Source organism: Podarcis melisellensis (assembly GCF_964234715.1).
Source record: "Podarcis melisellensis genome assembly, chromosome: 9".
Taxonomy (NCBI): domain Eukaryota; kingdom Metazoa; phylum Chordata; class Lepidosauria; order Squamata; family Lacertidae; genus Podarcis; species Podarcis melisellensis.
The window spans coordinates 78370560-78392554 of record NC_138541.1 but is presented as its reverse complement, the minus strand read 5'-3'; the positions used below and the strand labels follow the sequence as shown (position 1 = coordinate 78392554).

The 21995-nt window shown below is 49.2% G+C and overlaps 1 protein-coding gene across 4 annotated transcripts in view; it reads left to right on the top strand.

The window, feature by feature from the left end:
- Window positions 1–21995, top strand: part of LINGO1 (leucine rich repeat and Ig domain containing 1) — a 629635-nt gene that overhangs the window by 545444 nt on the left and 62196 nt on the right. Inside the window, exon 1 of one of the 4 annotated variants that reach the window (XM_081925638.1) lies at window positions 12555–12736. The exons of 2 other annotated variants lie outside the window; for them this stretch is intronic. In XM_081925638.1, coding sequence (XP_081781764.1) covers window positions 12731–12736 — 6 coding nt within the window. In that variant the 5' untranslated portion in view covers window positions 12555–12730. Of the gene's footprint in view, window positions 1–12554; window positions 12737–13114; window positions 13504–21995 lie in introns of those variants that run through there. One more of the 4 variants, XM_081925641.1, reaches the window with a different exon arrangement.

The window sequence follows — 21995 nt, the reverse complement described above, 5'->3', positions numbered from 1 at the left end:
GCATATGTTTGGCACTGATTCAGATTTGTGAAGGGAGAGGGGAAACAAACTCCCAATCCCCAATGTTTCATTCCCCTGCATGGAGAGGGCTGGTTGCAATAATCTGAGTCCTTGCCACTGAGTTAAAGAGCCCTTTTCTGCTGTTGCTCATCTCTCTTTTTGAGGCTGCTGGAATGAGTCACAACCAGCTGGGACCTAGGACTACTATTATGAGATTTCAGATGTCTAGCTGGTGTGAAAATATCTTAAGTGTGTTGAAGTTGCCCTTGTCAGATTTCTCTACTCATCAGGGGTGTCCTGAGCTCTATGCCTAACCAATTCCAGTTTTCATGTGGCAGTGCCTTGGCAGCAATTTTTTTTTTTGGACTACAGCTCCCATTATCCCTGGCACCAGGGGTGGATTTAGGGCAGGACCATCACTTCCACCATAGTGAGTGCAGAGTCTTGGGGTGCTGCAGGGCATCACCTCTATGACGTAGTGAACGGAGCAGAGTGGAAGGCGAGAGACAGGGGCACTGAATTTTGGCCTCCCACAGGGTGCTGCTGAAATTTGAAAGACCCCGGCACCATGTTGGGAATAGCCACTCCGTTTGCCTGTAAACATGCCAGCATCATCTGCAGAAGGCAGTGAAGTCTGGTAATTTTGAACTCTGGCCTCAGTTGTCTCATGGGATGGGCTCTCTTTGGATCAGGAGGGCTAACTTGGCTGGCAGTGGTGGCCACCAAGCTAGATGGCTTTAAAAGAGGATTAGACAAACCCACAGAGGAGGAGAGGGTTCTCAATGGCTGCTGGTCATAATGGGTATGCTCTGCCCTCCACAGCTGGAGGCAATAATGGTTCCAAATACCACTTGCTGGAAACCACAGGATAGAAGAGGACTCTTGTGATTAGGCCTTGATTGCTGGTTTCCACAGGCCTCTGGGAGAGCAGGATGCTGGACTAGGTGGGCCATTGGCCTGATCCAGCAGCCTCTTCCCATGCTGTTATGTTTTCCCAAATCCCAGTTGCAACACTCTAACCACTACACAACATTTCCATAGTGCACACACTTTAGATACATTACCATGTAACATTGATTGCTCTGTTTCCTTCAACATCTGGCATACCAGCTTTGCTACACTTTTTTTGGGGGGGGGGGAGTTCTCTCTCATTTGGCTGAGAGGGCCCAGGAGCCCTGCCCTAACTGTCCCCCAGGACTGCCTCGTTCCCTCCACCCTTATCCTACAGATTCTTCTGGTCTTATGCCTATCTCTCACTCCATCTTCCACCCACCATCACCACCATTAAGCTTCATCCATCCTTTCTTGACCTAATCCTCCTTCCTGCCTTCAACCCTCACACTGCTTTCTTGAGCAGGAAAAGGGTTAGAGATTCTGCAGAGTCAATTTAAGCAAGCTGACACATGATTTGCATTAGGTTATTCACATAATATCAAGGGCAGAAGTTTCTCCACAGGACAAGTTGACTTTTGGTCTGAGATCCAAACATGAACTGCCTCCCATTTTGGGCTTGGTGGGGCCAGCAGACAAAGGTCCTTTGTGACAACCACCACAAAGTCTTACAGCCTATAACAATCTCTGGCAGGCAAGCAGCCTGATAAGCAGTAACGACTCTCCTTCAGTTTTATGTAAGTTTATTTACAAGAAAAAACACACCCAGAGCACGGCCCTCCCACCTGCTCTCATTAACAGTAGTTGCTTAGTCTGACTCATCATCCCTCCCCCAACAGGAAGAACGCCAAAATCCTGCCTTTCTTCTTCCCTTCCGTTGTTCTCTGAGCTTCTCCACTTTCCTCATACGGGGACTGTACAGCTGGCCTGTCTCCTCCCCACTCCCCAAAGACACAGCCTCGGACTCTGGCTTATCTGATGGTTGCCTGGCAAGGCTCAGGCCGACTTTCAACTCTTCCTCTCCATAGGAGCTAACAGCTTCTTCCCTGGGAAGGTGGGGGGCCAGGCTGTCCTCTCTAAACTCTGACAAGCAGGTCTCATCTGCAGAGTCGGCCCCCTGCTCGCTTAGCTCAATTTCTGAGGCCAACTCTTCTGATGCGCTCTGGGGGGTCAAGTTCCTGATACAACCCAATTTGACACCTGTTCAAACTGAAGCTCCGTTGGATTCAATGTGGCTCAGGTTAAGTATGCATAAGAATGCATCCCTAGAAACTTTGCAGAAGAACACAGGGAAGCTGCCTTCAACTGGTTCGCATCATTGTTGCATCCTAAGTCAATATTGTCCAGCCTACACTGGCAGCAGCTCTCCAGAATTTCAGAGTGTTTGCCCCAGGCCTACCTGGAGATGTTGGGGATTGAACCTGGGACCTTCTGCATGCCAAGCATGTGCTTGGCCACTGAACTATGCTTCTTCCCTGCAGCTGAGCACCCAGATCTGCCACACCTATGTACAACCAAGCAGCTAAAGTGCTCCTCCTTCTGCAACGGCACCCTATACAATTGCCCAGGGTTGTCTGTTGGTGAGATTTGCTTTAGGCTTAAAAAAAAAACTGAAAAAGAAAGAAAGAAAACTTTCCATTGATTTTGGAGACAGCAGGACTGCGCAGGTGCATCAATCTGGCATCTTGTCTTTGATCTTTTTATCACCGGGTGCAAAAATCTGTTCAGCTGAAGTGATAGTAAATGTCACTTACAGGAAAGGAATCAACCCTGTGATCTTGGAAACGTCCTAGAATAGCAATTTTCTTCCCCTGTTTTGGAATTCTATTTTTTTCTCTTTCATGTGGTCCTTCGTCAGTATAAAAGGAAATTTTACCTAACTATGTCCCCCTCCCCATCTGCAACACTTCCCTGCCCACCTCATTTCCCTGCCCCCCTTCACGCAAGCCCCTTTTCTCCCTCCCACTCTCTCCCATATGTTTCCAAATGACAAATACACACAGATGCTTTGGCATCTTGCTGTCCTTTCCCCCTTCTCTCCCCCCCCCACGCCCACTTCCCTTCATTATACTTACCGAGACACCAAGCCACCTCCCCCCCCCGCCTCCTCTGAAGTGTTGCTGTTACTATTAATGATTTTAAAGTGCCAAGGATATGTCTGGAGAGACAGTGAGAGAGGAGCCTTGAGGCCTCAGAAAGTGGATGGTGGCTTGGCCCATTGAGAAGCTGAGGACAGCAGAGGCCCAGGACGCAGAGCTTCCTGCTTCCGGTCAGTGAGCAGCTGAGACCATGGGTGGAAGCAAGCAATGACTTGAGTTTTTTAAAAAGCAACAACCAAAAATGGTATAAATACGACATTAAAATACAACATTAAAACACAATATCGAAAACAGTTGAAAACAACTTTCAGTTACGGAAGTAAGGTGCATCTTAAAAATACACGTTTCAAGTGTCAAATGGGTTTGTTTATTAAAATATTGAGATGCTGTCTGTTCTGTAAGCATCTTAAAACAATGCACTTGAAATATCAGGCACTAAAGCACTCTTGCATGGGCAGAGGGTGCATTTGCATGCACGGGGGGTTTTCTCCCCCCAACAAACAGTTTGCCTTGCAGGCAGCGTTAGAGTTCCCCAGCCCCAAGGATCCAGTTTCTGGGAACTGCATGCACTGCAGAGAGAGGAGGGAGGGAAGCAAGACTCAATCTGAGCAGAAGAGCCATTAGGAACCAAGTCTGTGGCTTTAGAGCAGGCTGACTAACTTTGGCCTTAGGGCCACGCTCCACATTGGCCAGCCCACCAGGGGCTGTTTGCCAGTTGGGGCTGGGCACGAAGGCACACTTTTGCACACAAAGATGACTCACACCTGCAGAAGAGCTGAGGAGAGGAGTTGAGGAGGGCAAGCCCACAAAGCTCTTATTGCTTTGTGATTACTTTCCTAAGCCCATGCTATATGCGCAAGGCATCCTGGAGCAGTTGGAGGATCAGACTAGGGCTTGAGAGATCTAGGTTCTAATCCCTCCTCAGCTACGAAGCCCCCTAGGAACCAGAGCCCTATGGGGGTTTCACTGTCATGAATGGTAAGTGCGAGTCCAAAGGGGGTGCATTGGGGCAGCTGGGGCAGAAGACAGCAAGGGTGACTTCCAGAGAGCCAATCACGGGCAGCCCATCTCATTCTTGCCTCCTGCTGAATTGTACAATGTTGGTTTTAATGAATGTATGAGGCCGTCTTGGTGGTCCCCCCCCCCACCACATTTTTTTGTAAAGTCTCTTTGAGTTCCCTGCGGCAAAATAGTATCTAATAAATTTAACAAATAATAATGGTCGAATTATAGAATTGTGGAGTTGGAAGGGAACCCAAGAGTCATTTGGTCCAGCCCCTTGCAATGCATAAATTTCAGCTAAAGATCCATGATAGATGGCAATCAAACCTCTGCTTAAAAACCTCCAGTGAAAGAGAAAATGCCACCATCCAAGGAAGTCCATTCCACTGTCTAACAGCTCTTTCCATCAGAAAGTTATTCCTGATGTGGAGTCAGAATCTCCTTCTTAGCAACTTGAAGCCACGGGTTTGAGTCCTGCCCTCCAGAGTAGGAGAAAACAAGCTTGTTCCCTCTACCATGTGACAGCCCTTGAAATATTTGAAGATGGCTCTCATATCTCCTCCCAGTCTTCTGCTACAGGCTAGACATACCCATCTTCTTCAACCGTTCCTCACAAGACTCAGTTTCCTTTATTACCCTCCTCTGCATGCCTTTCAGCTTGCCCATCTCCTTCTTAAACTGTGGTGCCCAGATATAAATAAAATATTGGGGGAGGGCCCAGGTAAGTCCCGCCCTGCATAATTGATCACATGGTATGGCACGCACACACCATTTGAATTGCAATGTCCATCAACTGGGGGGGGGTCCAGCCCCCTCAAATATTTTATTGGTGGAGTCGAAGGAACTTCAGCCCCTAGGAGTTGGCTCCTATGTCCCTAACCATTGGTCATCCTGGCTGGGCCTGATGGTAGTTAAGAGTCCAGGAGGAGAAGGACCACAGACCCTGCCCCTGACTGCCTTGTAAGCTGCCAAACACATATTTGGAATCATAAAGGTTAGAGACTTGATCTTTGAGAGATCAATAAATTAAGGGAAAGCATTGTGAAAAGCAAGACAAAAGACTGGGAGTGCATGAGCGCCGGCTGTTTGTTCGTAAACAGGGTTCACTGAGATACTAGCAGGGAAATCAGGGAGTCCGTGGCTCTCAAGATAGGCGCCACTGGCTCAGCTAGGGAAATGGGGATGTGTCCCCTCCCAATTTAAGGAGTCCCATGGAGCCGTTGTTGAGAGGGGGAGGAGAAAGGGGAGCTTTATGGATGACCTCTTTGTAACTGCAGTGCTAGGTTGGGACACTAGCAATTTCATTAGTAAAGCTTTTGAAACTTCCAGATGTGGTAGAAGACTCCTCTTCGGAGTCAGCCAGTGCACCCACTGAGATTAAGGCAAACTGCAGGGGAGTTATAAAAGAAGGCAAACTGGTCAGGAGAATGGATCTGTGCAAAGTTATTATTCATGATACAGCTATATGGAACCTCCAGATTTAGAAGCAGTCTACCTCTGAACTGCAGCTGCTGGGAGCCAACGGGGGGGGGGCTGGTGCAATCATGTCCTGGTTGTGGTCCTCCTGGAAGTGTCCAGTTGGCCACTGTGAGGAACAGGACAGACTCTTGGCTGGATCCAGCAGCATGCTTCTTATGTGCTGGGCCTGATGTGAGAGATGGATCTCCAAAATCTGGTTCATGTTTATGTGTGAAGGCTCTGCACTTAGGACAAAAAAAAGGTGAGGCGGAGACTTAGCCATGGGCACCCATTTCAATCGCTCCTGTCCATTGAGCAAGAGCCACACACCCCTTGCCTTCCACCTTTCCTGCTTCTCAGGGACATCTACCCAACATGACTGTTTCTGCAGGATGCTGCCAATGCTCTTTTCCTCCAACCTGTCCTCAGGATGGGGCAGGTGGGCAGGCAGCTCCAAGGAGAAACAACGCTATTGGGAGTCTTCAAGGAAGGCTCATTCCCGCTTTCTCATCCCTGGATGATTCTCCTGTGGTGTCAGCCCAGACACCAAGGGCTCTGTGCATGCCACACTGGTGCCCTCTGTTGGAAGCCAGCAGGCAGTGCTGATGGATGGGAAGCCAGACGTCAACAATGTGCATTGAGAAAGAGGAGCTGAAACTCCCTGCTTCCCCTTCACAACATGTGCACACGGATGAATTCCAAGATAGGGGACATTAGCCTGGAAGGCACTTCAACATTCTGGTTCCCCACCCCCAAGGCACTGAGATAGTTCTCCCTTGTCGCTCCACCTGGTACACAGACTGAGACCCTCCCTGCCCACGGACTGTCTCACCAGAGTGGTATATGCTCTGGTTATCTCCCACTTGGACTCCTGCAATGCGTTCTACATACAGCTACCTGTGAAGGTGACACGGAAACTGCAACTAATCCAGAATGCAGCAGCTAGACTGGTGACTGGGTGTTAGGAATGTGGCCCCCCAGGGAGCAACAAAAGGGTCAGCCTCAGACATTGAGCAAGGAGCCAACTCTTCAGCTGAGAGCTGTCTGTCTGAGTTTAGACAGCTGTCTGTCCCTCCTTCCCAAGCAAGTCACTGTTAGCTCTCAGGGTGAAGGAGAGCTGGAAGGCAGCCACAGCGAAGGTGGCCTGCCAGCAGATAAGTGAGAGACAGGGTCCACTGAGAGGGTGAAGGGTGAAGGACAGCTTTTCAGTCCCCATACCAGGAGATCGGAGAGGCTCAGAGACTTGCAGAAGGGGAGGAGGAGAAAGGCACAGTTCTGGTGTCCTTCCTGTTGGGGGAGGGATTCTGAGTCAGACTGAGCAACTCCTTTGTCGAGAGAGGGCAGGAAGTTTTGCTGTGGATGTTTTGTCCTTTGTAAATAAACGTACGTGAAGCTGACAGAGACTCATTACTGCTTATTGGACTGGTTGCATGCCATGGATCAATAGCCTGGGAGTGGCCACAGGACCATATAACACAGGTCCTAAAGGATCTTCATTGGCTCCCAGTGTGTTTCCAATCACAATTCAAAGTGTTGGTGCTTTAAAGCCCTAAATTGCCCCGGCCCAGTATACCTGAAGGAGCGTCTCCACCTCCATTGTTCAGCCCGGACCCTGAGGTCCTCCTGTGAGGGTCTTCTGGCAGTTCCCTCACTGCAAGAAGTGAAGTTACAGAGAACCAGGCAGAGGGCCTTCCCAGCAGTGCCACCCTCCCTGTGGAACGCCCTCCCTTCAGATAAAGGAGATAAAGAACAACACTACTTTTCAGAGACAGCTGAAGGCAGCCCTGTACTGGGAGGTTTTTAATGTTTGATGTTTTTGATTATGTTTTTAGATATGCTGTAAGCCTCCGAGTGGCTGGGGAAACTCAGCCAGATGGGCAGGGTATATATAAAACTATTATTATTATTATTATTATTAATAACAACAACAACAACACGGGTCACTACAATTCACATCCATAAGTCACAGTATTGATAGTGATGATGCTAAATCAGTGTGGTGCTGTCCAGATGAGGTAGGACTCCCCCATCCAGCAGGGCCAGCAGTCAGGGATGATGAAGGTTGTGACCCTCCATCACCTGAAGGTGCCATGCTGACTCTCCTCCCACTATGGGATCCAGTAACAAGAACTAGAAAGAAGACTCTCTGAACTCAGCTTTTGAACAGGGATGGAAGCTTTGTTTCATTTACTCAGACCATGGATCAGGTAAAGGAGGGCAGGGAGATTTGTGATCCTCCAGATCTGTGATCCTCCTGCTGGCACTGGTATCTAAGAACACATGGAGGACCACAATTTTGTCACCCCTGAACTAAAACTTCAGGGGCCAGTCCTAATCAAGGAGAGCAAAAATGAAGTAATACGACAGCAAACTGAGGACCTGTCTATCCTCAAAATCCTTTTGGTTTCAGTACTTTAATGTCATAGAATGAAAAGAATGCACATTCCTTCTGAACTATTAGAGAGCTTTCATTTGGCAAATCACTTCTATTGAATGAAATAATCAGTTAAGCTAAAGTAGGGGCAACTAAGGGAGAGATACATTACATTAGTCAACATCCTTCTTTTTCAGTTGGGCCACCTTCGGAGAGGAAAAGACCCATCTAGTCCAACATCCTGTTCTCATTGTGCTGCATGTTCTCACAGTGGACAACCTGTAGGAAGCCTGCAAACAAGACCTGATCATAGAATCATAGAGCTGGAAGAGACTACAAGGGCCATCGAGTCCAACCCCCTGCCAAGCAGGAAACACCATCAGAGCACTCCTGACATATGGTTGTCAAGCCTCTGCTTAAAGACCTCCAAAGAAGGAGACTCCACCACACTCCTTGGCAGCAAATTCCACTGTCCAACAGCTCTTACTGTCAGGAAGTTCTTCCTAATGTTTAGGTGGAATCTTCTTTCTTGTAGTTTGGATCCATTGCTCCATGTCCGCTTCTCTGGAACAGCAGAAAACAACCTTTCTCCCTCCTCTATGTGACATCCTTTTATATATTTGAACATGGCTATCATATCACCCCTTAACCTCCTCTTCTCCAGGCTAAACATGCCCAGCTCCCTTAGCCGTTCCTCATAAGGCATCATTTCCAGGCCTTTGACCATTTTGGTTGCCCTCCTCTGGACACATTCCAGTTTGTCAGTGTCCTTCTTGAACTGTGGTGCCCAGAACTGGACACAGTACTCCAGGTGAGGTCTGACCAGAGCAGAATACAGTGGCACTATTACTTCCCTTGATCTAGATGCTATACTCCTATTGATGCAGCCCAGAATTGCATTGGCTTTTTTAGCTGCCGCGTCACACTGTTGGCTCATGTCAAGTTTGTGGTCAACCAAGACTCCTAGATCCTTTTCACATGTACTGCTCTCAAGCCAATAGCAGGCCCTGGGGCGTGTCTGAGCCAGACTGGGACTGCAGAAGGGGCAAACGGTTGCAGACCCTTTGCCCCCACACCAGGGTTCATAAGAAGAATCTGCTGGATCAGGCAATGGTCCACCCCATCCAGCTTCCTGTTCTCCCACTGGCCAACCATTTGCCAGTGGGAAACCCTCAAGCAGGACTCAAGCACAAAGCCCCCTCCCCTCCTGTGGTTTCCAGCAGCTGGTCTTCAGAAGCATCGCTGCCTCTGAGCAGGGAGGCAGAGCAGAGCCATCCCAGCTAGTGGCCAGAGATTCCAATCTTGACTGGGTATCTTCCAATCTAGCCAGTCCACATCCCAAGCTTGCTATTTATTTAAACACACACACAAGGGCTAACAACACGATCAACATCCCTCCTCCAGTTTGGTCCTCAGGGTAAGGCAGCTTCATCTCTTAAGATGAACCCCACACCGGCTGCAGATCCAGACTGCATGGAGACAGCTTCATTTGTCTAGAGCCACCTGCTCTGCAGACAACCAGGGGGCGGGGGAGGTCTTTGTTGGCTGTGGCAGAGAGAAATCTACATGGCAAGCAGACAAGGAGCCCACAGCCATGCCTTATATTTTAAGCAGCCAGCACATGGCCATAAAGTGGTGCTGAGAATGCCATGTTCCTTTTTGCAATGAATGCAGAGTAAAACGCTTCTTGTCCCCTCATGCCAACCATCAGGGATTAACAGATCATTAAATTATTGCATGTGAGAGAGAAAGAGAGTGGTGGTGGGGAGACACACTTTGCAGAACACCCCAGAGGTAACCCTTGGCATTTCCAGTTAAACTGGTCAGGCGATGGGAAGGACTTGCCTGTCAGAGACTGAAGAGCTGCTGGCGTTCAGAGCAGATGATCCTGGGCTGGGTGAACAAGCAGCTTGACGGAAGGGCCATGGCTGAGTGGTAGTGCAGCTGCTTGGCATGCAGAAGGTCCCAGGTTCAATCTCTTGTAGGGTTAGGTAGCAGGTGATGAAAAATACATTCTCTGCAGGAGACCCCAGAGAAGAACTGCCAGTCAAAGTAGACATCTCTAGGTGCACAAATACCTTAAGGTGATATTAGGCAGCTTCCTATGTTCCTATTTTTTGCCTCCATCCTGCATAACATCCTTCCCCAACCTGGTGCCCTCTAGATGTTTTTGGACTCAACCCCAGGCAGCACATTTACACAACATTGAGCGCGATGGCAGTTGTAGTCAAAAGCATCTGGAGAGTTCCAGATTGGGACGGCTGTTGTCCAAATTAGACATTTCCCATGTCCATGCTGACAACAGCTCATCCAGGCACTTCCATTGGGCCTGGGGATCAGCTGCAGTTCTCCATGTGCCCATTCCAAGAACTTCACCTTATCCCATTTACAAATTTCTTTCTTCTTTTTTTGAAATAATATTTATTAAAGTTTTAAAGAATTACAAAAATAAAAGAAAAAAGAAAATACAAAATACAAAGAAAAATAAAAACAATTAAAAACAAATCAATCTTTCCATATCTTATCTTTCATTTACTTGTTTCCCTGACCTCCTCACACCTCCCTTTTTTGTATTCTAATTCAGTTAGTTATTTCAGCAAATCCTTTCCATTTTTGCTTTTATTTTAATAATTTATCTTAATATATTGTATCTTTACATTCTCACCTATTCTTAATCCAATTTCACTTAATTCTATAACATTACTGCTAAAACCACATAACTGCATTCCAGCATCCTTCTAACATTCCTTGATTTTACAATGTTTCTGTAAATAGTCTTTAAATTTCCTCCAATCTTCTTCTACCGACTCTTCTCCCTGGTCTCAGATTCTGCCAGTCATTTCCGCCAGTTCCATGTAGTCCATCAACTTCATCTGCCATTCTTCCGAGGTAGGTAAATCTTGTGTCTTCCAATACTTTGTGATGAGTATTCTTGCTGCTGTTGTTGCATACTTAAAAAATGTTCTGTCTTTCTTTGACACCAATTGGCCGACCATGCCCAGGAGAAAGGCCTCTGGTTTCTTCAAGAAGGTATATTTAAATACCTTTTTCATTTCATTATAGATCATCTCCCAGAAAGCCTTAATCCTTGGGCATGTCCACCAAAGGTGAAAGAATGTACCTTCAGTCTCTTTACATTTCCAACATTTATTATCAGGCAAATGATATATTTTTGCGAGCTTGACTGGTGTCATGGATTTCTGGATTTCTTATTAGGTGGATGGAAAACATTGGCCATGAGATAGAACTTGATTCCTGCCCCCATTTCCCAATTATCCCAATTGCTGTTTCTCATAATTGAGCAATTGCATCCAAATCACCCCTGATCATTAAGGACCACTTTGCAGGAGACATCAAGGCCTGTCCTATCCCAGTAGGATCGCCAACATTTGTCTAGCTGATTTCAGTTCCCCACTGCCCAATCAGGGATGTGTTCTGAATGCCCTGCAAACTTTGCTGTTTTGTGTGCGCGGACGCATGTGTGTGCACTCCGCTTGGGGGGTTACAAAGGGCTGCTGCAGGGGAAGACCTAGAATTTCAGGGTTGTCAAAACTCTGAATAAGGTTGCACACACCTTTCTGTGGAAGGGGGGAGACAACCCAACACTCATGATGGTCTTGGACCCCTCCAACATCACTGAAGAACAAGGGTGTGCAGCCAGAGGGGGAGGAATCTGGGACTCTTCTTCCTCTCTCTTCTCACAACAGAGAAGAGCTGATGACTGTCTAGAGAATTAACAAGCTTACTTCTTAACAGGGAGCTCGCTTCCACAAGAGGCAGTGATGGCCACCAGCCTGGATGGCTTTCACAGAGGACTGGACCAATTCATGGAGAGGGATTTCAGTGGCTACCAAACACAATGGCTCTGCTCTGCCTCCGTGGTCAGAGGAAGCAACGCTTGTGAATGCCAGTTGCTGGGAACTTCAGGAGGGGAGAGGCGCTTGTGCTCAGGTCCTGCTTGTGGGTTTCCACAGGGGCATCTAATTGGCCACTGTGAGAGCAGGATGCTGGCCTGATCCAGCAGGCTCGTCTTGGCTCCCATCTCTCTCCACCGTTTCCTTAGGCAGATCTCCGCCTAAGAAGAAGACCCTCCCCCCGCTCTCTTTCTGAGATCTCTGGACTTCCCATCTGTGAGAGACGGAGAGAAAGAGATCTCCACATCCAGAATCAACCTGCCCCTCCCGCCGCTCTCTTGGCTTTCTACCTTCCGCCTCGCTTGCTCCGGGCTTAGTAGATCGTTACAGGGAGGGCAGCGGAAAAGAGGGCGAGCGAGCGGAGAATGGATCCCGCGCTTGGCTCCCTCCTGCTTTGCTTTTGAGGTCCCCCCCCCCATCGCATCCAGGGACCCCCCTCCCCTTCCTCGCGCACCTGGATTGTTCCGGCGGCGATTAGCATAACTCGCCCCCTCCCTGCAGTCGGAAGGAGGCGGCCCCATTGATCGGTGGCTCCCCTCCCTCCCTCCCTCCCTCCCTCCGCCCCCCCTCGCGTCCCTCCCTCCCGTTTCCAAGCGGCGACCGTCCCAGCGCAGCGCGCCGCCCGCTTGCGCGTCGACGGGGCGACGCGCGCCGCTTCCCGTCGGCTGCCCGCTGCTCCGCGCCCGCGCCCCGTGTGCCGCCGCTCTTCCCGGGCCGCGCGCCGTCGCACCTGCCCTTCGCCAGGCGCCCCGAGGAGCCGCCGTTGCCGTGCCAGGAGCGCCGCGAGACCGACGAGGGCCTGCGGGAGGGGCCGGGCGGTGGCCCCGTCGTGCCGGGAAGAGGGCGAGGCGCCGCCGAGTCCCGAGTGGAGCCGGGCGCGGAGCGAGGACGGCCGGAGAGCCAGCGCGGCTGGGGCGCTGGGCGGGCGGCGCTCGAGGGCGAAGCGGGCGATGCCATTTCTTGGCGAGGGAGGCGGGCGGCCAGCATGAAAGATGCAGGTGAGGGGCGCCGGGGGACCGGAGGGGGGGTCCGGGCGGGGCGGGGGCGAAGGTGAGGGATGACTTGGTCCGGATTTTGATTTTTTTTGGGGGGGGGGCATAATTCGCGGCTCCGGGGATTGTGCTTCTCCGCTGTAATAGGTAGTGGAGGCGGGCGGGGGTCGCCTGGTTTGGTACCGGAGAACCCGAGCCAGGTTTAATAGGAGGGAGGGGAGCGGGGGGGGGCCTTCTAATTTGCTGCCTTTTTACACAGTGCTCCAGATTCGATGCTGTGGCGATGGAGAGCTTGCTAGAGGTGCGGGGGCGGGGGGCGGAGAGATCCTCCTTTGCCCGTTCAGAACTCCGCTCTAGATGTGTGTGTATTTATCCTTTTCAGAATTAGGGCGGGGGGCTGTGGAGATTTCGGGTTCCTGGCTCTTTTGAGATTCTCGGGGGTAATGGTTGCCTGCCTTTCCCGCGATTTAGGGCTTTGTTTTGTTCCCCACCCCCCAGCTTAATTGAACCGGGTGGGCTGCTCCTGCCTCGATTGGGAAGGGGGGTGCACCAGATTTGGGGTTCAGCTGTGAGCTTGAGGGGGTCTGCTCTGGGAGCTGATGTTGGAGGGGCAGTCTGCACCAGTCCGTCCATGGCCAGCCTCCTAGCATGCAGTCTCGGTACTCCTAGCAGCTGTTAACAAGGCTGTAATAGCCCACCATCGCCCCCCCCCTTCCTGGGTCTTCGGGGTTTGCCCTATGGAGCCTGCTGGCTTTGGGTGAATTTGCTCTGAGGTTAGTAAGCACTGGCTGATTTTATATATGCACCAGGAGAATAGTTGGGGTTTTTTTCGGGGGGGGGGGTTACATGCAGGCTAAGCTGCGTTCCTTGGGAGTGACATCTGGGTGTGTTTATTGTCTAGCGATGCCTTTTTCTCCCTTTACCTTTGCCAGGTGTGTGTTCGTGTTAACAGATGTGGGGCTGTGTATGTGTTGCTTGAATCGATGTTCGGGTGTACAATGGTCCTATGTGGCATTATTTTTGGACTAAGGAAGGAGGAGGGTTTTAAATGGTAAAAAATGAGAGATCTCTCTGGGTGGATCCTGCAATGGACGGCGTGGGGATTGAGGTCTTGCCTTTCCCTTCTGCATCATCTCTGGGTCTTTTGTCCCAGGTGAGCGTTTCTGGGTCGCCTTTTCTTATGCAATGCATGTCCCTTTCTCTTTTGTCCCGATCTACGATGGTTGTGTGTGTGACTGCCTTGTAGAAAGGGATAGGGACTGGGTGCTTCGGGGCAGATCTGTTATCAGAGGAGACCTGTCAGTTCTCTTTCTGTCTCTCTGGATGTGTTTGCGCACCAAACAAGGGGTCTAGAAGAAAAGGGTGTCGTTGGGGGTCAGTCCTTTTCGAGTGCAGGAATGTGTTGCGTTGCAAGAGGATGAGTCGAGAGAGCCCCCCCCCCCCAGCAGCCAAGGCACAGTGTTTTCTTGGATGATGATGCCTCAGAGCTGGAGGCTTTTTTTTGTTTGTTTTTTTGGTTTTTTGACAATGCCTTCCTTCCTTTCTTCTCCCCACCTCCCCACCCCTCGACAAAATCACTCACTGGCTTTCCCTGTGACCACACCAGCTGCCCCAGCCTTAGGTCTCCATGTGAGGAGAGTTGCATCCCTTGCACAGCCATTGCCCCCACATCTTTAGCTGGAACCCACGAAACCCCCTTATCGCCTTTGGGAGGAAGTGTGTGAAGCAGGGGGAGGGGCAAGTACTTAGGTGGGGTTGAGAAACAGGCTGCACAGGGTTCCCCTGGCATCAGGGTGAATGGCTGGGCCTGTTCAGGGTTGCCCTGATGGGTCCTTTGGCCCCTGGGCAGAGAGCTGGGAATCAAAGAGTGGTGACCCTCTGCTGGATGTAACTGGGAGGGTCGGCGGAAGCAAAGTTCCCCCTCAGTGTCCAGGCTGGCAGCCAGCTGGGTTTAAGGTTATTGTTTACCTGGGTGTCCTAAACTATAAGGAGGCAGTTAAAAGCCAGGTTACTATCAAAGCAGGTGCCTAGTCCCCCCTCCCCTTTCCTTCTTATTGATTTAATTAAGTACAAATATAACAAACAAGGAAGAAGCCAAAGAATCAAAAATGTAAACCATAACAGTTGCAACCTGGGAGAGCAAAAGCACAGTGCAGTGCAGAGATTTTAAGCTGCCTAGGAATCACATTTAGGAAGCTGCCATATGGCAGATTAGACTGTTCACCCACCTAGCCCAGTGCTGTGGGCTCGGATTGGCTGGGAACTCCAGAATCTCAGACTTAAGAGATATTTTATCGCTTGGTCCCCTGGACTGTAGATGTTGAGGCATAGAACCTGGGAGCAAAGAATGTGCTGTGCCCCTTGGCTGTCTGACCCCGACACTCTCTGCTGTCTGTGGGCTGATTGCAGTGGCTTAGTGACTTTGCGCATGCCCAGTGGCACTACTTGTATTTCTGGCATTCCAGGCCATGTTCTGATACTAAGAATGGGACATCTAGAAATGGAAGATGCCAACCAGTGCATGAACCTTAAAAGCTGATGAGGTAGCTCATGGTACATTGTGCTCATTGTGCATTGTTGGCTGTTTGGCCTGGCAGTGGCTCCTGGAGACTTCAACAGAGGACCTTCTCAGCCTGGATACCTGAGATCCCTTTCTGTTAGGGATGCCTGGATCTGGGACTTTTTCTGCTTGCAAATTTTGTGCTCTGCCTCTGAGCTTCCAAGTAATAATTTTAATCATAATTTTGTTATTTATATGGCGCCCATCTGACTGAGTTGCTCCAGCCACTCTGGATCTACATACATCAGAGATTTAAAGAAGGCGATGGTTTGAATAAGGGCTCTGTGTGTTTTGAAAGCTTGCCAAGTACCCATCACCAGAGTTAGCTCAACTCAAAAGTATTCATCTGTATGAGATTGTTTGACCTCTGGACAAAGAAACTGACAGACAAATGAAAATGTGCCACATTGACACACAAGGTGTGTGTGTGTGTACGTCAGCAACTGGTGCACATCTGTGCAAAAGACTCAGGCAACTCCTCATACGAGTGGGCCAGTCTGGCATGTTGGCCTGAGGATAAGAGGTTTGTTTCTCTGGGAGTGAAAAAGCTCAATTGGATTAAGAGGTCAACCTCACCCAGTTGGGGAAGACTGGATTAGGACATGCAGGAGAGTAACCTGGAGACCCCAGGACATGAAGAAATGGTGAAAACAGCTGAAAATGCACAGAAAATGATATTAATGATATTGCTATGATGCCTGCACAACGTAGGATACAATCCAGCAACTACCAACTGCTGAATTAAATAGGCGAGAGAGCACGTATTTAAATTGAAATAAATAACATTTAAAAGTGCTTAACTGTTCTTAGCTCAGCGCCCATGTTTCTCATATAGTACTTTTGAGTGTCCAGAGCACTTCACCTACAACAGTTGTATAAGGCAGGAGGTAAGTATTATTGTTCCCATACTGCAGATGGGGCGACTGAGGCAAAGAGAAAGCGGATTGCCTAGGGCCACCTACTGAGTATAATGAGCTTATGAAAGAGGCAGAATATGAACCAAGAACCTCCTGGTGGAGCAGAAATGAATACCCACCATTTTTCCCCTCCAGAATTCACCAGGCTTCTTTTGAAAGAAAAATGCTGAAGGCCCCCTTGAATTTGTTCTTTGAATGTGAAACCTTGAAACCTGGGGCACTATTTAGACTGTTGATTTTGGCAGGCTTCAAATATGACAACTCACAAGCTGTTGCCTGTCAAAAATACTAGCTGTTATTGCAGGTTATGCTGTAGCGTATACTGAATGGCATTGCATTATACGGCCACAATATACCATTGCATTTCAACAATTTAAATTCTACTGCATGGCATACCAGGGCTTTTCAGACGGCCTTCGGGATAGCCTCCCACAACTTGGTGCCTTCCAGAATTTTTTTTGCCTACATCTTCCACCATCCCTAACCAGGGGTGACAACTTGAATAAAATATGGGGGGGCAGGGTAAGCTCCGCCCCACATAATGGATCACATGATGCAGTGCATGCATCAACTTTTGAGGGGGCCCTCAAATATTTTATTAGAGGGGTGAAGACCCCCTTGGCCCCTAGCAGTTTCCTCCTATTGGCCATGCTAGCCAGAGCTGATAGGGGTTGTAGTGCACAGCATCTGGAGGGCACCAGGTTGGGGAAAAGGTGCTCTGGGGAACTGCAGTGATTTTTGGATGCTTAGCAAGGGTTGCTCAATTAGAAGGATGATAGACAGACACAATGCCTGCTATTGCTGATCTTCCTGGGCTGAAGGAAGAACAAGATCTACTGGCAGATTCTTGGATAATTTGTAATAGGCTGGTGAGGTCTTCTGACTCCCAACAGCTGAACCATGGTAACCATGAAAAGTGAAGCTTGTGAGTAGTAGACATACACAGCTAGCGTCAGGAATGATATTTTATTCATGCATAGGTTGCACTTCTGTGCCTGCTTTATGAGCCACAGTGTTTCCCATCTTAAAAATGGGACTTTAGGCTTCATTGTGCTGCTGTCAATTGCTGATCCATAAGAATACAGTAAATGATTCTAATAGTTCTCAGCCGTGGTTGGCCTAAAGCTAATTGATTCAGTGTAAACAGATGTATTACTTGGCTTTCTTTGGCTCAGTACAGTTCAGCAGTTATTGCTGGCTGTGATGGCTGCATGCTACCCCCATGAACAGAGGCATTGTGTCCCTGAATACCAGTTGCTGGAGAGCACAGGGTGGAAGAGGGCTATTGCACTCATGCGCTACCTGTGGACTTCCCACAGGTGCATATCTGGTTGGCCGTTGTGAGAACAGAATGCTGGGCATGCAAGGCCTTTGGTCTGACCCAACCTGGCTCTTCTTATGTTTTCCTGAGGTCCACCAACTGGAACCAGAGGCAGAATGGCAGAGCCAGCTGCCTCTTGCACCCCACAAGCCATGCACTGGAACAATCTGCCTATGTAAGTCAGGGCTGGCTTTGCTCTGAGGCAGGGTGAGATCAGCATCTCAGGCATCAGGTGATGGGGAAAGTGAAGGCAGCCCCCTGGCTGTGCCTCCTAAGCCCGGTGGCTCCATCCTTCTCCTAGAGGACCAAGCAGGGACATTCATGTCCTGTCCCTCAATCCAATAGCTAGCCTGCTGCCCGCAGGAGCGATGGAGGTCGCTGGACGTTGCAGTCCCGTTACCAATATTGAAATGAGATTCACTTGCCAGTGCGGTCAGTTTCTATATGTGGGAAGGTCATGGTGCCACCTTGCACTTCTCCTCAGGCAGCAAAACACCTTGGGCAGCCCCAACCCAAGCAAAAATCTGCTTCTGAGTTTCTCTCAGAGCTCCAGGGCTTCTTCTCATTCAGTTCAGGTTGTATGTGACAGGAACAGCAAATTTGCTGTGTGCTGTGTTTTTAGGGAAGTGCCCAGTGCTGATCAGGCATCCCACCTGCTATCCAATTCTTGCTGAAACAATATCTACCTAATTAAAGAAAACAAGGGGGGGGGGAGCTTTGATGCAAATATTTTTCCATGGGGCAAAACTCCATAATCAATAAATGTAGATCCTACCACTTTCCCTAGACACAGTCCATCACTTGGATACTTTCAGCACAGCCGAGGAGAACCTCCTGTCTGAAGGCCCTTCCCAGCTCAGCCTGCCAAAAGTGTGCCATCAAACTGTGGTCCTTCCTCTTCCTTCCCTAGATGAGAGTGGAAAATGAACATACAATCCATTAGATTACTGCATAGAGCATCACACATACACTCCCCCCGCCCCCATGCAAGCTAATACAGCTCCTTGAGAGACATCTCCCGTGATGCCTTTTTGGAAGTACTCTTGAAGTGGTTTGAAAGTGGTGGCCCTGATCCCAGATAGCAACCCGCTCTTCTTTCTCTAAGCAGTTGTGGCTTTTATTACCAGAAGGAGCAATTTTGCCTCTAGCCCTGGGCTTTAAAATAGCAAACAGAAGAAGAAGAAAAAGAAGAAGAGTAGCCAGAGCAGATGTTTCTGTTCTCTTTCTGTCTTCTGTTGCTCTGGGCTTTGCGTGCAGAAAGATCCAAGTTCAGTCTTGGGCATTTTCAGTTACTAGGCTTCCAGCTAGGATGGAGAGACGTGATTTGGGGGCTTTGGTGAACTGCTCTTGGCCTACTCTGGTGTCAAAGTAGATCAAGAATGGTGGGGGGACCTTTTCAGCCTAAGGGCTGCCAATCCTTGTGGGGAACTTTCCAGGGGCTGCATGCCAGCAGTGGGTGGGGCCAAGGTAAAAGGGGGAGGAGCAACACATGTAATAATTGCCTCCACATGGTAGGCTAGTTCCTACACACTGTCTCACATCCCTCTCTTTCCTCTGTCTGGGTGAGCCAAAAGAATTTCCAGAGCTTCAATACATATTCCAACCAGCCAAACTGAGGTGGCCATTGGCATGCCCAGGGCAAGAGCCCCCCCAGGCAAGATGGAGAGGATTTCATAGAATCATGGAGTTGAAAGGGACCAGGAGGGCCACCTAGTCCTGCTTCCTGCAATGCTGGAATCTTTTGTCCAACATGGGAATCGAACCCAAGCCCCCAAGATGGAGTCTCGTGCTCTGCCATCTGAGCTCTCCATTGAGTGGGGGCTGCATTGGGCTGATGGGCCCGAGGTCCCCCCCCCCCAAGCAGATGGTTCTGTATCCTTCTCCAGTCCAGTGCCCTCAAGCTGTATTGGGCTACATCACCCATGCCCCTTGGCTGCACTTACTGGAGCTGATGGGAAATGTGCTCCAAAAGGTTTTGAGGGCATTTTAGGGAAACAAGGAGAGCTGTGTAGGATCCTGGTGTTAAGCAGATTTAGGCCACGTTCCCTTCAGTGAAGGTGCGGCCTTGCTTTCCTTCAGATCACGCCCCAGGGGCAAAATGGTGAGGGTCAAAAGCCTATTCGCAATCCAATTCGTCACCCCCAACCCACTTTTGTAAAACCTTTGAGAATGAGTAAGAATGTTATGAGCACATGCTTTAGGAGGATAGGAATTTTGTCATGAATGTCATGTAGGAAGAAGGAGTTTTGGCTCGTGACAGCTTTTGCCACCCCAGCGCTGTGGTGGGATGAGATATCCCAGCCAAAATTCTTCCTCCTGCACAACTGTTCTAGGCTCAGGAGTCCTGTTTGCCTTTTCACTCTGAACCACTCTGGTGTCACTGCAAATGTCTGGTAGTAATAATGAAAGATCATCTACCGTAATTGACTGTATAATCCCAAAACACAGCATACAGAATGCATCAATTACAAATCCTTTTCCCAAGTTGGGAGAGGGGGCAAAAATGGAGCAGACAAGGTTTGCAGCGTCAGGACCATCCTGGGTTTACATCAGTGGTTCCCACAGGCTATGGGATTACTTAGGGCTAAGAGGCAAGGGGGCAGCAGGGGGGCGCTGGCGGTGTAAATGGCTATCGGACTTTGAAAAGCTGGTATCCCTGGATCAAACTCATCAGTTTTGTTCAACAAATTACACTAGTTTTGGCTGGATAAATGTGCAATTAATTGTTCCTGTTTTGAATTTCACTGTGCTGTTTTCTTCCTTTGTAGATTGTGCAAACTTCTATTCTCAATAATGCTTTTTGTAGAGCAGGGCAGGGGGCTCTGGGGATGAGTGATGGAACCAGAGTGTGGTGGCCCCAAATGATTTGGGGACCATTGGCCCAGATGGTAACGGTGGTGGTAGGAAGCACTTGTTTTTCTCCCAGACTGTTGTCCAGGCAGAAATCTTGGCGTGTATATCCCCCCCCCCCCACTCTCCACCACCACTTCTTCTATACATCCAAACATCTCCACACGCCAATTTCCAATTGGGAGTATGGTCATCAGCTCCACAGAAAATGCCTGTAAATGGAGAAATAACTCAGGAATAGTTTGCAGAGAGAGAAAGAGAGATGATATCTCTCATCGCTACAGAGTGGGGCAGGATAGCTTAGGCCCTCCTGTTTTGCAACTTCCAAAGAAATATTTTTTTTATTTTATTCTCTAGCCTCACTTTCCTTCTTCTCCAGAATGTTCAGGGATGCACATGTGAAATCCCAGAGACTCGAGGATTGGGAGAACAGCACCCAAGCCACTGGGTAATGCAGCTGCCCTAACAGTCAGGGTCTTGATGGACTGGATCTACTATTCTGACCCTGTGAAAAACAGTGTGGCTTGTATGTGAAGGGCTGGCTATTTCCTGGCTAGGGTTGCCAACTATTTCCCTGACCCTTGCTCCCATGCCTTTATCAGCATTTGATCATCAGTTGTTCTTTTCTCCAGTCTTTTGCCCTTTCCAGGGTTCAGCCCTCTTCACATTCAGCAGATCTCACATCAGAAATGTCCTAGCTTCTTTTCATCATGCTCTTATAATGTTGGAATAGAAGTATGCCAGCTTTGGAGTCATACATAAAATTTCATCAGGAAAACAGTATTGAGCAGCTCAAAATAGCCCACATATTCTGCAGTATATATATTTTTTTAAAAAAACTGTCTAGAGAAGAGGGTGTCTTGCTTTTGAAATCTCTTTGTTTAGAGATATGTCTTTATCTTGGTGGGAAGTGTCAAAAGCAGTTGGCTCCAGAGAAAGGTTTACAGATCTGATGGTCCACAAGTCACCCCATTTTTGGCCTTTGTGCACAGGCACCCACCCTGGGCTGCCTCCTTTCCAGAATAAGCGATGCCAGCAGATTCACTTCATCTTTATGTAACAGTGAGGAATGAATCTGACTTGGACGTCTGTCGGCTTCATCCTTCCTGACCTGTCTCTGCAGAGGATGCAAAGCAACAGCCACCTGCTTGTCTCTTCTCCCTTGGGCAGGGTTGAAGCCTGTGCTACAGGGCCATCACTAGGTATGGCACAGATTTGCATGCTGTTTGCATATCAATACTGATTGCTGTAGGGCTGTAGCTCAGAGGTAGAGCACCTGCTTAGCATGCAGAATAGTTCCAGGTTCCCTTCCCAGGGGCATCTCCAGGTAGGGCTAGGGCAGAACCTTGTCTGGAACCCTGGAGGGCACTGCCAGCCTGTGCAGACAATATGGAGCTAGATGCATCAAAGGCCTGACTCAGTATAAGACAGCTTCCCAGGTTCCTATAGCCTTATTTCCGGGGGGGGGGGGGTCAGAAACATTGGGATTGCCGGGGGTGGGATTGTTTCTGGGGAGAGTATAACACACTATGTTAGGGCTGGTGAGCCTGATGCCTGAGGACCAAATGTGACACCACACCCCGATCTTTCTGTTTGGCCCTTGAAACTCCTCCTAGG